This window comes from Pongo pygmaeus, chromosome 12 (genome assembly GCF_028885625.2).
Source record: "Pongo pygmaeus isolate AG05252 chromosome 12, NHGRI_mPonPyg2-v2.0_pri, whole genome shotgun sequence".
NCBI lineage: Eukaryota > Metazoa > Chordata > Mammalia > Primates > Hominidae > Pongo > Pongo pygmaeus.
In genome coordinates, this window is record NC_072385.2 from 100,639,509 (window position 1) to 100,655,518 (window position 16,010).

General features: G+C 39.5%; 1 protein-coding gene across 23 annotated transcripts in view; it reads right to left on the reverse strand.

Moving 5' to 3' along the window:
• The window catches only part of LTBP1 (latent transforming growth factor beta binding protein 1), a 443,088-nt gene that overhangs the window by 115,621 nt on the left and 311,457 nt on the right, over positions 1-16,010 (reverse strand). For 15 of the 23 annotated variants that reach the window (XM_054475443.2, XM_054475439.2, XM_063648826.1 and 12 more), the window contains 4 exons: positions 10,091-10,216; positions 8,785-8,910; positions 7,941-8,063; positions 3,747-3,866 (listed from right to left, as the gene is read on the reverse strand). In XM_054475443.2, the coding sequence (XP_054331418.1) occupies positions 3,747-3,866; positions 7,941-8,063; positions 8,785-8,910; positions 10,091-10,216 (495 nt within the window). The remainder of the gene's footprint in view (positions 1-3,746; positions 3,867-7,940; positions 8,064-8,784; positions 8,911-10,090; positions 10,217-16,010) is intronic. The other 8 variants (XM_063648824.1, XM_063648827.1, XM_063648823.1 and 5 more) reach the window with 1 other exon arrangement.

Sequence of the window (16,010 nt, forward strand, 5' to 3'; positions counted from 1 at the left end):
GTATATATTTGATTATAACAATGTAAAAACACATACCAGTGAGAGGAGAGTTGTAGAAAAAAAGATACTAACATTTATGGAACACCGCAGCCCTGTGAGATAGACATTATCATCTCTACGGATGGCAACTAACAAATGCCAAATGTAGGATTTTACACCAAAATGGTATGATTATAGGAAATTTTTTAATGGCCGGGCATGGTGGCTCATGCCTGTAATCCCAGCACTTTGGGAGGCCGAGGTGGATGGATCACGAGGTCAGGAGATCGAGACCATCCTGGCTAACATGGTGAAACCCCGTCTCTACTAAAAATACAAAAAATTAGCCGGGCGTGGTGGCAGGTGCCTGTAGTACCAGCTACTTGGGAGGTGAGGCAGCAGAATGGCGAGAACCCGAGAGGCGGAGGTTGCAGTGAGCCGAGATCGTGCCACTGCACTCCAGCCTGGGCGACAGAGCCAGACTCTGTCTCAAAAAAAAAAAAGTCTTTAACGTTATCATGGAGAATTTTCATTAAAATTTGGGGCAAAAAAATCATCAATATATCCTATATTATCGGAACTAAAAGGATATAATCACAGGTAACGGTTAGAGACAAAACAAATGACTAGCCAGGAAGAGTATGTTAATAACTTAGGATTTGACTATCCTGACCACCATGGGATCACTAAAGACTCCAAATCTTTTACTTTACTTTTCTTCACATCATGTATCACATCTGACATCCCATATATTGTACTTGCTTATGTGTTTATTTGTAAGCACAATGTAAGCACCAGAGTATAACTACAATGAAGGGAGAAACTTTATTTTATTCACTCTCTCTCTTTTTTTTTTTTTTTTTTTTTGAGATGGAGTCTTGCTCTGTCGCCAGGCTGGAGTGCAGTGGTGCAATCTCGGCTCACTGCCACCTCCGCCTCCCAGGTTCAAGCGATTCTCCTGCCTCAGCCTCCTGGGTAGCTAGGACTATAGGCGCGTGCCACCACGCCCAGCTAATTTTTGTATTTTTAGTAGAGATGGGGTTTTACCATGTTGGCCAGGATGGTCTTGATCTCTTGACCTCATGATCCGCCCATCTCGGCCTCCCAAAGTGCTGGGATTACAGGCATGAGCCACCGCGCCCGGCCTATTTTAGTCACTCTCAATCCCCAGTGTCCTGGAAAAATACCTGGCACAAGGTAGATACTCAGTATTTGTTAAATGAATGAATATATATCCAGTTATGTTAGTGATGAGCTCAACTCAAAACTAGGCTTAAGACAAGACTGCACCTTCTGAAAGGTATTTTAGAATACCAGAAGTACAAAGCTAGGGCTCGGCAGTCATTAACATGGTCAGAGTTTAGCAGAAAAATCCAATCCACCCATTGGCTCAATGTAAGTAGAAAGGCATGCTGCAATATCTGCTTTTTGTCACAGTCAACTTCTCGACATTTGAAAGCTCTACTACTATAAAAAATTAAGATGGAAAATCTATTTCAGTATAACCTGCAAAGGCCCTCATGAGAAATTTAGAAGAGCTGCAAGTCCAATATGAACAATGGATGGAACTGCAATTAAATCTTGGGGGAGTGGCTTCATCTGTAGATTATGTAGAGCCTAAAATTTTACCCAAAGCAGAAAGATAAAGGACACTGTCTCCATTTAACAATAGGAAATACATGACCTCAGCAATGCAAAAACAAAACAAGGGGCTAAATATGGGACTTTGGCTGAATTGAGAAATGCAGTGATCTAATATTTCTGCTTATGACTCTACTCATCTGGTTGACAAAAGTAAAATTAATTTTAAATGAGGTGCTGTGCTTCTGTCACTAAAGTTTATATATATATATGTGTGTGTGTGCACATATAGGTATAAGAATTCATTTAGTATTATTTATATTGAAGAACAATCACTTGCCAATTTGGTCAGTCACATTCCAGTAATAAATTCATGAATCAGGGCTGTGTTTATACTACTATTATGAATTTTAGTTATTTAAGGTAGAGTTCAGGCTCTGCTCCTGGATTATTTATCAGGATGTAAAAATGAGAATATGCATGGAACCTTGATAGGCAAGTATGAAATTTGTGCCAAATGGGAAAACTGAAACCATATATATTAATACTTTCTGGCCAGCACCAGTTACAAAATCAATTGCTTATCAAATAAACAACTAATGAATAAAAATCTTTTCTTCAAAGACTACATCTCACAACTCCATCGGCAGAGACTCTTGGGTTGGGGATGGGCCTAGGGGCTCAGGACACGGAGCTCTCCGTACCAGCTACAGAGTCTGAGCTGATGCTGCTTGGTGATGAGACTAAAGCTTTAAAACTGAGAGTACTTCTGCAACCCCCATTAAAACACCTAAATGTCTTCCCAGGGCTATGAGAATGAAGACTGTCAGTTTTAACAGGACTAAGAGGGCTTTAAATTTTTCCGTGGTCTGTCCTCTCATCTTGCAGCAAATCTTCCTGTGTTCTCTGGCCTTCAGCTACACTGGCCTTCTGCTCTCTCCTCCTTCCACAAGCCTCTGGCAAATGCTGTTTACTGTGCCTGAAATGTTCTCCCTCCCACCCCCTCACCAGTTGAACCTCAATTCAAGAATTTTCCTAAGGGCAGCTCATTCTACCATATGCTCTCACAGCATCATAGAACCCTCCTTTCTAGTGTTTGTCTCAAATCTGTGAGTTTGCATTTATCTGTGAGACGTTTTGAGTGCATGTCAGTCTCCCCCACCAGACAGTAAGTACCAAAAGGAAGGGGTCATATCAGTTTTTCCTCTCAATATATCCCAGAACTTAGTACAACTCTGGGGATATACAGTAAGTTTTGCCTTTTGTTTCATATTTTAGAGACAGGGTCTCACTGTCACTCGGGCTGGAGAGCAGTGGCACAATCATAGCTCACTGAAACCTCGAACTCCTGGACTCAAGCGATCCTCCCACCTCAGCCTTCAAGTAGCTGAGATTACAGGCACACACCACGAAGCCCAGGTAAGTTTTTTAATGTTTTGTAGAGATGAGGTCTTGCTATGCTGCCCAGGCTGGTGTCAAACTCCTGGCCTCAAGTGATCCTCGTGCCTCGGCCTTCCAAAGTTCTGGGATTACAGGCATGAGCCACCATGCATAGCCTATAGTAAGTTCTCAAGCATTTGAGGGAGAAAGGAAAGAAGGAAGGAAGGAATGAACAGTTTAACTCACATATTCAGAGTTCTGGTATGGAGTGGAAAAGAGTTCAAGTTTTAGGGAAAAAGACTGCATGGTAGACACAAATGAAAACCATTAAGGGGCAGAGCTAACTACAGCACAGGTAATTAGAATCAAAGCAAATTTATTACTCTGTCTTCCTCAGTGCCTAAAGCACTACCTTTGCTACTTCTGTTGAAAATTTGTGTGTGTGTGTTACCTAATTCTACTTGTCTGTGGTAGATGCTTATTCTCTCTTTTTAAGTGTTTTGCTCTCCATCTCTCTTCCTTCCTGTAGACCTTACTATCTTATTTGGTTTTGGATATTTATCTCATTAGGAATAACAGTTTGTTTCAATCCTAATTATTTTCCCCATCTAGAATCTTACATCCTTCATGCTAAGTCATTTTCTTATTTTCTCAATGGTTAAAAGTTAACGGGGAACTTTTCTTAGAATGATGTAAGATTTCATTTTTTCATTTTGAAAGAGGGCTCCATTGGCATTACACCACTCTATCAGAAAATGGGCCATGCAGAAGAAACAAACCTTTGATAAGTACACTATAGTACCTACCAAGGCACTGTCCATTCCAGCCTCGGAATCCTTCTGTGCAGGGAACGCACTGGTAAGATCCAGGAGAATTCACACACTGCTCATCTGGACAAGTACTTGGATTCAAACATTCATCAATATCTGAAAAATCAAAAAGCTAGGTCATGAACGTTTTATCAGATTACCAAAGCAAAATCTTACTTTGTGATGAAGGCAGAGGGAGAAAGCATGTTATATCTACATTTCAGTGGGAAAAACAATAATTGGGTAAGTGAGACATTGGGTCTATACTTAAATACATGGCAATAATGCATGGTCAAGTATACCTGGATTAAAATATTTGCATACATTCCAAGGAAGAACCTGGCCCCAATTCTTCAACTAGCAGGACCTGGCCTCTCCACTCTGGGAGTTGGCAGCTCCTTTAGGGCCAATTTCTGGACATGAAACCTTTCAAGTAATAGCACAGCTTTCCAGAAAGAAATACAAGGAATGGGGGTGAGTGTGAGGAAGCCATGTATCCACCCAGCTAGAGGTTCTCTCTGCAGACATTGGATGCTCTAGGGAAATTCTCACTTTGGCTTCATGGGCCCAAGAACATCCTAGGTTTGAATAATTTAAAACCTTTCATATGACAGGAATTCCTTGGAGGTGGAAAAAAAAACATGAGGAGAGAGTGAACTCATCACATACTTCCAAGCCTTTTCAGAAAACATGGTGATATGACCATATGGTAATATTTTCTGGTAAAAATACACCTTACTTTTCATATTCATAGCTGACTGAAGTTATTAATCATCATTCTTTCCAATTTGGGGAGAAAAAAATCACCTAAAATATGGTTAAGTCTGTGCAGAGATAACTACTATGACAGCTTGAGGCATTTTTAAGAATTGTCAAACAATAAAATGAGGAAAAAGATATAGGAGAGAGTTCAAACAATTTAAAATAACTGTTAACACCGTGGCTTCTAGCTGCATTTGAAATAAGTGTTTTTTCTGAGGTGGATCTTGAACTGATATGAGTGGATTTAATGTTTAAGTATCCTAATATACAATGTATATATGACCTTTAATTGTACTTAAAATGTAAACAGATTTTCAGGACATAAACTACAGAAACAAAAAAAGAAAGAAATATATAATGGGTCCACTAAATACGTGTCTAAGTATGTGATGTCTACATTCTAGTAAATACTTAAAAATTATCTCCCATTGCATATCATTAGACATGTGAAAAGATACTTAAAGTGAAAAAGTTGAAGATGATATTAACAAAATAAGCACCAGGTCAGTGTTGTAATTTTTTTTCTATCAGTAAAAATTCTTGCCAATAGCCAATGACACATAGTGGTTTTTTTAGGTCAGATGTTCTGGGACGTCTTGTTCTACAAAAAGATGGTGCTTGCCAGTTTCATTTTCCAAATAGCATTACATTCTCCTCTGGATGGGATATTTCAAAAAAATAGAACTACAACTGCTAAATCAGAGAATGCCATTGAGACAGGCTGGCCCAATAAATAAGGTGCAATGTTGAGCAATACAAGATAACGTCCCTGAATTTCTAGCTGCTCTCACCTCTGCTTTTCCCCTCTTCTATAAATTAGGAACTACCTGCCCTGTAATACCTTAACAGAATAAAATAAGGATGCATGAGATAATGTCTGTAAACTACAATAGACTCCTTGGAGACTGGTGCTATTTGAAAGCAACTTCGTTAGTGACAGCTGAGAGAATTTTCTGTGAGCCAGAAGCCTGGGGACGTTTGGTTCTAGTCCATGATGAAATTTGAAAACAGCCGTGTTGCTTGGCTTCTTCTTCTTTTCAAGACTTTTCATGGGGATAGAATCATATATTATTTACTCAGGGAATGCTAGTCATCTTTCTCCCAAGTAATTTTCATATATTGAATATTACCGAATATTCTCCTGCAAGCTTCCAATTTAAGTACATAATTTTCCAATTTCTTTTCTATTCCTTTCCATCCTATTACTTAAGTATCTTATCTTCCCATTCTTGACCCGTATGTAGAACTTAAGAATCAGTATTTGGGATGGGCGCGGTAGCTCACGCCTGTAATCCCAGCACTTTGGGAGGCCGAGGTCGGCAGATCACGAGGCCAGGAGATCAAGACCATCCTGGCTAACACGGTGAAACCCTGTCTCTACTAAAAATACAAAAAAAAAATTAGCCGGGCATGGTGGCGGTCACCTATAGTCCCAGCTACTCAGGAGGCTGAGGCAGGAGAATGGTGTGAACCCGGGAGGTGGAGCTTGCAGTGAGCTGAGATTGCACCACTGCATGCCAGCCTGGGCAACAGAGCAAGACTGTCTTTAAAAAAAAAAAAAATAGAAAGAAAGAAAGAAAGGGGGAAAAAAAAAGAATCAGTATTTGACTTCTTTGTTGGGGGTTGGGGGATACTGCTCTGCACATAAATGCTTGTCAAATAAACTTACCCCGTTTTTTTAAAGCACTCCCCGCAACTACAGAGGTACTTGAGATCTATACAAACACAAAAGGAGTCAGGGACGGGGGAGATTTAAAGAAACTATAACTTCTTGAAAACTAACAAAGTGACAGGCATCATACAAGTTATGGCAACACGAAGTTATTTTCATGAAAACCTGGAAGTTAACTTCATGGTTCCTATTTTACAGGTGATGTACTACGTTTCAAAGGGGCAAAGTCAGCGGCTGCAGGTCAGGCAGTTACTAAGCGTGGGCGTGGTGAGCTGATCCCATGCTGCATCTCTCCAGCAGAGGAGAGTTCCCTGGAAGAGCAGCGTGGAGACACTTTACACCTGTGCTTGTTCTGTAGCCTCGTGGCCCTCGGGGAGGGTACAAGACTCCATGCTGATCAGAGATCCAGCAACATAAAACACTCCCACTTCTCTCTAGATTAGAACGAAGGGGTGGAGGCAAGACACCAGCAGGAGGGGCAAAGTGTAGGCTGCCAAAAAATGTCTAATTAGCTCTCCCTCCAGGCCTGGGTCATTAGAGCGGTGAAGAAAACCAACATACAGAAGCCAGGGGACAGCTGAGGGCTGGCTGTGCCAACCTAGTCCATCCTGCCCCACCTAACAGAGCCCAGATCTACTAGACTCTGCTGACAGCCAGGCAGGGAACCCCAAGGAACCAGCACCATGCTCCCATACCCTCAGAGATCCCGTGTTCCTTCACCCTCCTATTTCCATGGCAGGTTTTTAGCAGAAGGTCAGTGTATTTCTTCATGAAAATAATTGCAAAAAAAAGTGCCATAGTGTTTTGTTTTGTTTTGCTTTGTTTTTTGGAGACAAGGTGTTTCTCTGTCACCTGGGCTGGAATGCAGTGGCATGATCTCGGCTCACTGCAACCTCTGCCTCCCAGGTTCAAGTGATTCTTGTTTCCTCAGCCTCCCAGGTAGCTGGGATTACACGCGTGCGCCACCACATCCGGCTAATTTTTGTATTTTTAGGAGAGAGGGAGTTTCAGCATGTTGGCCAGGCTGGTCTCAAACTCCTGGCCTCAAGTGATCCACCCGCTTCAACCTCCCAAAGCACTGGGATTGCAGGTGTGAGCCACCGTGCCTGGCCTCACTACGGTGGTTTCAGAAAGAACCAGAGCAACTTGGACACAAACGTGAACAGAAATATGAAAAGGATAATAATTGTGACCATGCTATAAATATTTTTTATAACATTTTTATAATGAAAGAAAACTCACTGCTGTGGTCAATAATGAGGAAATTTTATCAAGCACAGTTGGAATCTGACCAAAGTTTGTCAGACCATGCTTCTTAGGGAGTCTGTGAGAAAGTCCCAGAACACATGTAAAAGAAAGCAGTGGAGACAAAGGAATATAAGTAGGTGAAAAGGTCAAAAACAAAAAACCAACACTGGCTACACCCGCACCATGTTCCCAGATGAATGGTCCGGACTCTGTAATTAAGCCTGTGTTTGTACTAAATATGATGCAATTAATCACTCTATGGTGATTTCATTCCAAATACCAGAAAGGCAGATATTGAGGTGAAAAATAATGAGAGCATGAAGATGGAAAATAATCCGAAAAGAGCCAGTGAAAGGAAGAGGCAAAGAGCCTGTGAATCTAGGAAGGAGAAAGAGCTTGGATCAACTGGTGTCACCCATGGAGTGTGAGAAGGAAACAAGAACCAGGCAAGGTGCCTACCAACCCTGAACATCACGGTCACGTGTGCTGAACACTCTCAGCTGACTCACCCTCACAACGGCCTCTCTGAGTCATGCGGTACCCGCTGTCGCAGTATTCACACCGGAAGGCCCCCACAGTATTGACACAGTGCCCCTCCCCACAGACGTCCGGCCTCAGGCATTCGTCAACATCTATGAAGAGCAGATAGCGTTGTTGAGTTTTGTGTTCCAAATATTGTTTCAAACCTCTCCCATCTCCCAGCTTAGCTCAAATATAATAACGAAGTAACTGATTTCTTTTTTTTTCCTTTTTTTTTTTGAGATGGAGTTTCGCTCTTGCTGCCCAGGCTGGAGTGCAATGGTGTGATCTCAGCTCACTGCAACCTCCACCTCCTGGGTTTAAGCAATTCTCCTGCCTCAGCCTCCCAAGTAGCTGGGATTACAGGCATGCGCCACCACGCCTGGCTAATTCTGTATTTTTAGTAGAGACAGGGTTTCTCCAAGTTGGTCAGGCTGGTCTCAAACTCCCGACCTCAGGTGATCCGCCAGCCTCGGCCTCCCAAAGTGCTGGGATTACAGGTGTAAGCCACGGCGCCTGGCCAGTAACCGATTTCTATTTTCCCTTTGATTTGTTTGACACACATCAAAATCATCCAGTTTTGATTCATGCAGCATGGTCCAAAAGTAACATTTAATGTATCTTGTCTATGCACATATATGACACTCTTTCTTCAAAAATGCTAGGGGAAAAAAATCCATTTTTATATCACCTGGGATCTAGCAGACTGCTGTCATGATAATTGTTTAATAAAAAATTCTGGGTTGTCTGGATAAGCACTGAACTGATGATAGTCTTAGGGGATCTAAAAACTCAGATCTAAGAATTTGTAATCAGGAAGAATGCTGCCATTACCTATGCAGTTAGTACCCTCCTCACTGGCCATAAATCCTGCTGGGCAAATGCACAAGAAACTTCCCTCGGTGTTTTCACAGCGTCCCTGGGAGCAGAGGTGTTGGACCTGAGTACACTCATCAATATCTGTTAACAAAAATACATATAAAAAAATTAGTTCTGTGTAGCAAGAACTTAGTTTCCCTGCTCTGTAAAATACCATCATACTATTCCCTGGGTACCACCCAACCTTTGTAACTGAGAACAACAGCAAAAGGAGACACAATCTTTCTCCTCGCGTACTTGAAGGATTGTTCCTGGAAGAGAGAAGCAGCCTACTGTGTATCACTTCAAAGGCTAAAACTACAAAACCATGACACTGGTGTATCAAAGAGGCAGATTTCAGGTCAACACAGAAGGATTCTCCTGATAACGAGAGACATCCAAGCAATGGAATTAGCTGTCAGTAGGGAGTCAGAAATGCCATGAAAGAGACTCTTCCTCTGTGCATATGGGTGGAGCTGGATTAGGTCATCTCTGTTGCCTTTCCAACTTAATATTCTAGGTTCTGAAAGTGACACATATAATGTCTGCAAATGACAGGGAAATAGCCAAATTATGGACCAGGTGGCTGTCTCCTTTCTCCCCCATACACACACACCAAATAGCAAAACTCACATATACTAAAGTAGTATTAATTAGATATGTGCCTTTGTTGCTTCCTATTGGCCTTATAATTTAGTGCTGAATTTTTTTTTCTTAAAAAAAAAGAGAAATTAAATTTAGAGTTACATTAAAATGATTTATTTAACTCTACTGCATATCTTTCTGAGATACTTTTTTTTTTTCCCGAAAGGAGCATATATGAGATCCCTAAATTTCTAAATTGACTGACACCTTCAGGCCAGCATATGGATTTTCAATTTTAAAATCCCTTTAAAAAAATTGAGTCTTATGTACATAAATGAATGTAATTCTTTATTGCAGTATACATTAATGTTAATTCGTTTTTGCTAAATACATGTTTTTAGGTAGCTGTTTCTGTAATTCATATTTTGTTTACTTTATCCAAAAAACTTTTGGAAATTATTTCACCTTTATGTAAATGTATTACATTTGCGAGGTAAACAAATGTTGAACAAAGAGGTAAGAGAATTCCAGTTGTTTAGCAAACCTTTTTTTGAGCTCCCTTAGCTAAGGGATAAACTTTCAAAAAATTAAACCAGTAACATTTTCCCAAAATGGTTAAGTTGGTTTAAGAAAAAAATGTTCTTAATGTGCAAATGTTTGATATTTAGTAATTTAGTCAATCAAAATTGTCTCTTACCCACACATTTCCTCTGTTGTTCACTGAACTTGTAGCCCTCATAGCATATACAGGTATATCTCACTGGTAGGTTAATGCAGTGTCCTGCTCCACAGATATCAGGGTTCACAGTACATTCATTGATTTCTTTAAAAGTAAATAAAATAATGTGAAAAAACCCACAGAAATGAACAGATTTCACTGCTACTTGCAAAGTATTACTTTGTGTTTCCTGACCAACTAGCAAATTATTGCCAGCTCTGCATTTAGAAGACAAAGGTGACCTCTGAAATCAAGTATAAATTCATGTGATTACTTTATGGATTAGTTAGTCCTACCCAAGGCCATCAATAGTTCCTAGTGAAACATTTTTAAGATGAACTGAGGTGAGTAGAAACTCAGAAAAAGGCCATGTTGTAAGTTGTAAGAAAATCAATTATTAATAAAACAGCTTCCAAAATGGCCTATTAATGAGTTTCTATTCACTGTAGTTCATCTTAGATGATAAGAGTTTGAATCACCAATAGATAAGAGATTTCTTATCTATTGATAAGAAACACATTGTAACTTTCCATTCTTTAGCAGACCATATTTGAGTTTCAACAAATACATCCAATCTCCTCCAAAATTTATCATTAATCCCCCCAAAGACCTCCCGCTTCTAAACAAAGAAAAACTTCTTGGTGTATCTTACTATTATTTGCCAATTTCAACATGAACATATTTTATTTCTAGTGGTAAAGTAGAATCTTTTCCCAAATCTTTTCTGCTAAATTCCTCCCTTACTCCCTTACTGAGCCCTATATAAGACTGGCTTCTTCTACATATCCTGTACAGATTAGCCCTGTTCAAGTTCTCAGTCTACTCTCAGTCTACTCACAGACATACACTACGGTGGAGGGAGGGTCTTAGGAGTCCATGGTTAGGTGGAGTCCATCAAAAAAAACCCAAGGACTCGAAGGGGGCCTTCTGAGATTAATTACTCCCTTAAGATTTTCTGTTTCCAATGATCTATGTAAGAAGGTATAATGGCCTAGTGAAGGTGGCACAGCTGGTGGTTAGAAGCACTGGCTTGAAGACCGTGAAGGCACAAATGCTGCTGCCCTTTACAGTTCTGCAGCATGGGGCAAGTGACCTCGCCATTCTACACCTCACTTTTCTACATGTGTAAAATGGAAATAATCAGAGTTCCAACTTCAAAGTATGAGAATGAAAGAGATACTCTAAATAATGCATGTAGCCAATGCCTGGCATATTATATGTGCTCAATAAAAGTTACCATTATTGTTCATATTGAAGTCATTTAAGAATATATTTAAAAACCAACACATTTATACCAATACTACCTTGGGCTATTATCTGTCATCATATAGTAAACAAAGCTCAAAAGAGAGGTTGATATGAATGAGGCCAAGGGACCCTCCAAGGTAAATAGTTTGATGCCTCTGAGCATGACAACCTAGGAGCACAGCTTTGTTAGAGAGTCTGTGGTTTGAATGAGAAGAAAAGCAGGTGGGCTATTCTCGCTAATAACACACTGCCTATTCTGCAGCAAAAGGATGTGGAAAACAGTGCTTTAACAAAGATTCACTATGGAAATGACCTAAATTGGGGTTGAGGTTGCTCTCCAAAACCAAAACCACATGCTTCATTTTTCATAAAGTATTCACTGTGCTGTGACTTTAAGACTACTCATGCAAGTCATTTGAAAAAGGAAGCATATGAACTTCAGTATTTTACACAAAGTCACCTGGATATATGAGAAATGTATACACACCCCATGTATTTACAAATTACTTACACCTTTTGTGAGTCTAGTTATGTTAATTCACTTTCAGGAAGATAAATTTGTTTACATTCAAAATATTATCAAATTATAGGAAAAATAATTCAAAAGGCTAAAAACACGGGTAATTAATATGACTGCCTAAACTTAAGTGACTGGCAATAATAACACAAAACAACGAATTATACATACAGCACAGCATACAATCATTAACAAGATAGGAAAATGCTTATTTGTTAAAAAAACACAGTGAGGCACAAATTATAATATAGAATATAATCTCCATTATACTACAAAACACACAGAAAAGAAGGTTGGAGGGAAGTAAATCCAAGTTTTATGGTTTTTAGGATTAGCATTTTCTTCATTTTTTTGGTACTTTTCAAAATTTTTACACTAAGCATGTTTTGGCACTTTCATAATCCGAAAAGTCTTCCTTAAAAATATAACTTGTAGGTACCTAAAATCTGAAGGTAAAAGGTAATCTTCACCAGGTTATACTCATAGACTTTCAGGTAAGAATTCTTTTCTGTTTATAGGAATTTTTTAGTGAAACAGCATGAGATGCACACGACTCTATATTATACGTAGAAGCTTCCTTTGCAAGTTATTGGTGTTTAGATTTCTTGGGTTTTTTCCCGGGTGGTTATTGACCTATCTTTATACTCATCTGTGACATTTTCATAAAGCAGAAAGACATGTTGACCATATTTGCAAAAAAAAAAAAAATTAGAAGGTGAATTAATATATTCAGGACAAGGGTTCAGAACAAATTAAGAGGCTATAAATCTGGGGTTTTCATGAAAAGCTTGATGGGTAGTCACTAACCCACTCCCACAATACCAATTTGGTGATTACCAAATATTTGTCATTTGGCAGGGACAGCCTTAGAATGGAACTTCTTTATATGTGTGAACAAGTCTTCAAAAATATGTGATGCTTAATTAAAATGTGATATATTCCTATGCCACAAATTGCCAACATAGCTAAAGTGTTTCTTCTCAAGTCAGCTCTGAGGTAGGAGAAATAGTGAAGAATTATAACTCTTTAGTCTTAGGAATAAAATGAGTAATAATGGCCTTTCCCACCAATCCAATATCTTAGATAGAAGCTAGGAGGTAGGAATTTGATAAAAAATGTTTGTTGATTTTTAGTTGATTACCTCATACATCAAGTATATAGAGTCGTGGCTTGCAAATGCTGAACCTGTCTATCAGGATCACGTTACATGTAAGAAAATGTTAGCCTGACACCACTAGAGGGTACTAAGAGATACATCAGAGGAAAAAGGGACACTTTCTGAAACATACTTGATTTCTACGTTGTCCCATTTTTACACAAGTGATTAATTAATGTAACTGTCATTAGTTTGACCTCAGAGATCCCTTCCATCCTTTGCCAGGCAGGATTCCACTCTTTTTTTTTTGAGACGGAGTCTCACTCTGTCACCCAGGCTGGAGTGCAGTGGCGCGATCTTGGCTCAGTGCAAGCTCCGCCTCCCGGGTTCACGCCATTCTCCTGCCTCAGCCTCCCAAGTAGCTGGGACTACAGGCGCCCACCACCACGCCTGGCTAATTTTTTTGTATTTTTCGTAGAGACAGGGTTTCACCATGTTAACCAGGATGGTCTCGATCTCCTGACCTCATGATCCACCCACATCAGCTTCCCAAAGTGCTGGGATTACAGGCATGAGCCAAGGATTCCACTCTTGTAGGCAGACAGAAAACAACTATCACACCTTCAAAAAACCCCTGTTTGCTTTCTATTCACTACTTATCAAAAAGTTGAACATCAGAGGCTGTGTGCAGTGGCTCACGTCTGTAATCCCAGCACTTTGCAAGGCCGAGGAGGGAGGATCACTTGAGGTGAGGTCAGGAGTTTGAGACCAGCCAGGACAACACAGTGAAACCCCGTCTTTACTAAAAATACAAAAAATTAGCCAGGTGTGGTGGCAGGCGCCTGTAGTCCCAGCTATTTGGGAGGCTGAGGCAGGAGAATTGCTTGAACCCTGAGTGACAGGGCGAGACTCTGCCTCAAAAAAAAAAAAAAAAAAAAAAAAAGTTGAATATCAGGTAAAAAAATAAATTACTGGTACTTATACTTTAAAACATATAAAACATGTCTCCCCCACATCTCCCCTGTGTTATCTCTCCTTTTCTAATAGGTTTTCATTCCTGAGCACATAGACAGTACACAAGTCCTGAGAATGTTGTCTTAAAGAACAAGAAAAGTTTTCTGCATTTTCTGTTTTTTAGGGCAAAGACAAGATGCTTTATATTTTTCCTAAGTGGTCACTCATATATCGGCATACAAACCTTTTCCCACTGAGTAGATCAGTTCATGTAGAAGAATATGATTCTTTGAGCAAACTGTGTCAATATAAACTCTAGAAACTGGGCTCTGTCTGATATACCAGAGTCAAGCCTCACACAGACAGCACTCATTTCTTGTGTCACGGGTATGTATGCTGGTAAATGGGAACGTCTTGTCTTTTTAGCATGCTTGGCTTTCTTGGCTTTGCAGAGAGATGATTAAGTGAGTGCTCCCCACTGGACTCTCTCACATGTCCTTCATAATGCCACCTGATTCACAGGACAGCCCCTACTCTTCCCTACTATATCTGCTCCCTGAAAACCTCATCTTCACCAGGTCAAGGACCTTTTTCTATTTCTTTTGCTGGAGTCCATCTAGAATATGGAAAAAGAGCCATGACAGAAAGCCAATGATGGAAAACCAAATACTCTATTTATACCAGCAACAAGGCCAATGGTAGATTTAACAGTGTGGTATCTTTACTCTGTTTTCTAAAATTAAATGAAACAGAAAGCTTTTAGCAAAATATGAAAATGACTATGCTGACTTTTAGCTTTTTTCTTCATCATGTGATTCCCTGAATGAATGAATGAATGAATGTATGGAGTCTGGAAATACTAAAGTATGATGATTTCACATGGAAATAAAAGAGTTCATTTTCTATCCGCATACACAGTTTATTGAGGCAGTAATGACACTGGTAATATGCTTGAGGGACAAACATTTTTGGGTCAATTCTGAGTTCTGGAAAAGATCTGATGAGCAAATAGTTTTTTTTAAATGTCTGGGCCATAATAATTACAGAGGTTTCCACAAGGCAGTTAACTCAGTCAAAGAATAATTTCTGGCCAGTCTGCAAGAGCCATGGAGAAAGTTTAGGAAGAGCCAGAGGAAGGCATCACATGTTAACTCATGGAAAGGTTTACAAAAATGCCCTGGCTTCCTAACTGCCCCACAGTGAGCATAGATTGTCCCACAACAATTGAAACAGATGTTTCCACTTTGTAAATATCTGCCAGAGAAATAAAAGTTTGATTTTTCCAACCTATCCTTTAGCTATTAAGACACTATGCTAAATCAAGAATTTATATGCTGAAACATATAATTCACTTGAAAAAGGTAGGCCAATAATGTTGCAAGCCACCAAGTCAGCTGTTAAGAGTGGAAAATATCACACGTATTTCCTGCAGATATGTGGCTCACTTTATAATTATCACATGTCAAAGTGTGTTTGGCTAAATCTGAAAAGGCTACTTCCAATTTCACCATCGTAAAGATATAATCACTAAACAATGTGGAGCTGATGATATTTATTTTAGACTCTTACATATTATTCTATCCCTGTCTTCAATCATGGGAGAAACTAACAGTAACAAATAATATTCACCTCCTCTGTGTTTTAGAGACAAAAACATTATTATGCAATATTCCTGAGAGAACTGATGAGAATGCTCCTTAAATCTGTGTTTGGCCCCCATATGAAACCGATGGGAACATACACATTTTGATTTAAATTAAATTTGATACAAAACAGTCTTCCTGTGCTAATGCAGATCACTGTGCATAGTGTAGCTCTAAAGTTGCAAACCACTTCAATTCAAAGACTATGTATACTGTTCCCCCTATGGATTCCTTCAGAAATATTCTTTTACTACAGAAAGTGGAAGTACCTACAACTGTTGCATGAAAAGAAAATCTGCATCACTTGTTTCCTGGAAGGATATATTCATGCTTCAAACATGTGACAGCAGATGTCAGCCCTGTATTTCTGCCAGATTCAAATTAAGCTTCTAACAAGTTGTGTTTTAACAACTTCCTATAGCAAGGTTACTTTCATTGTTT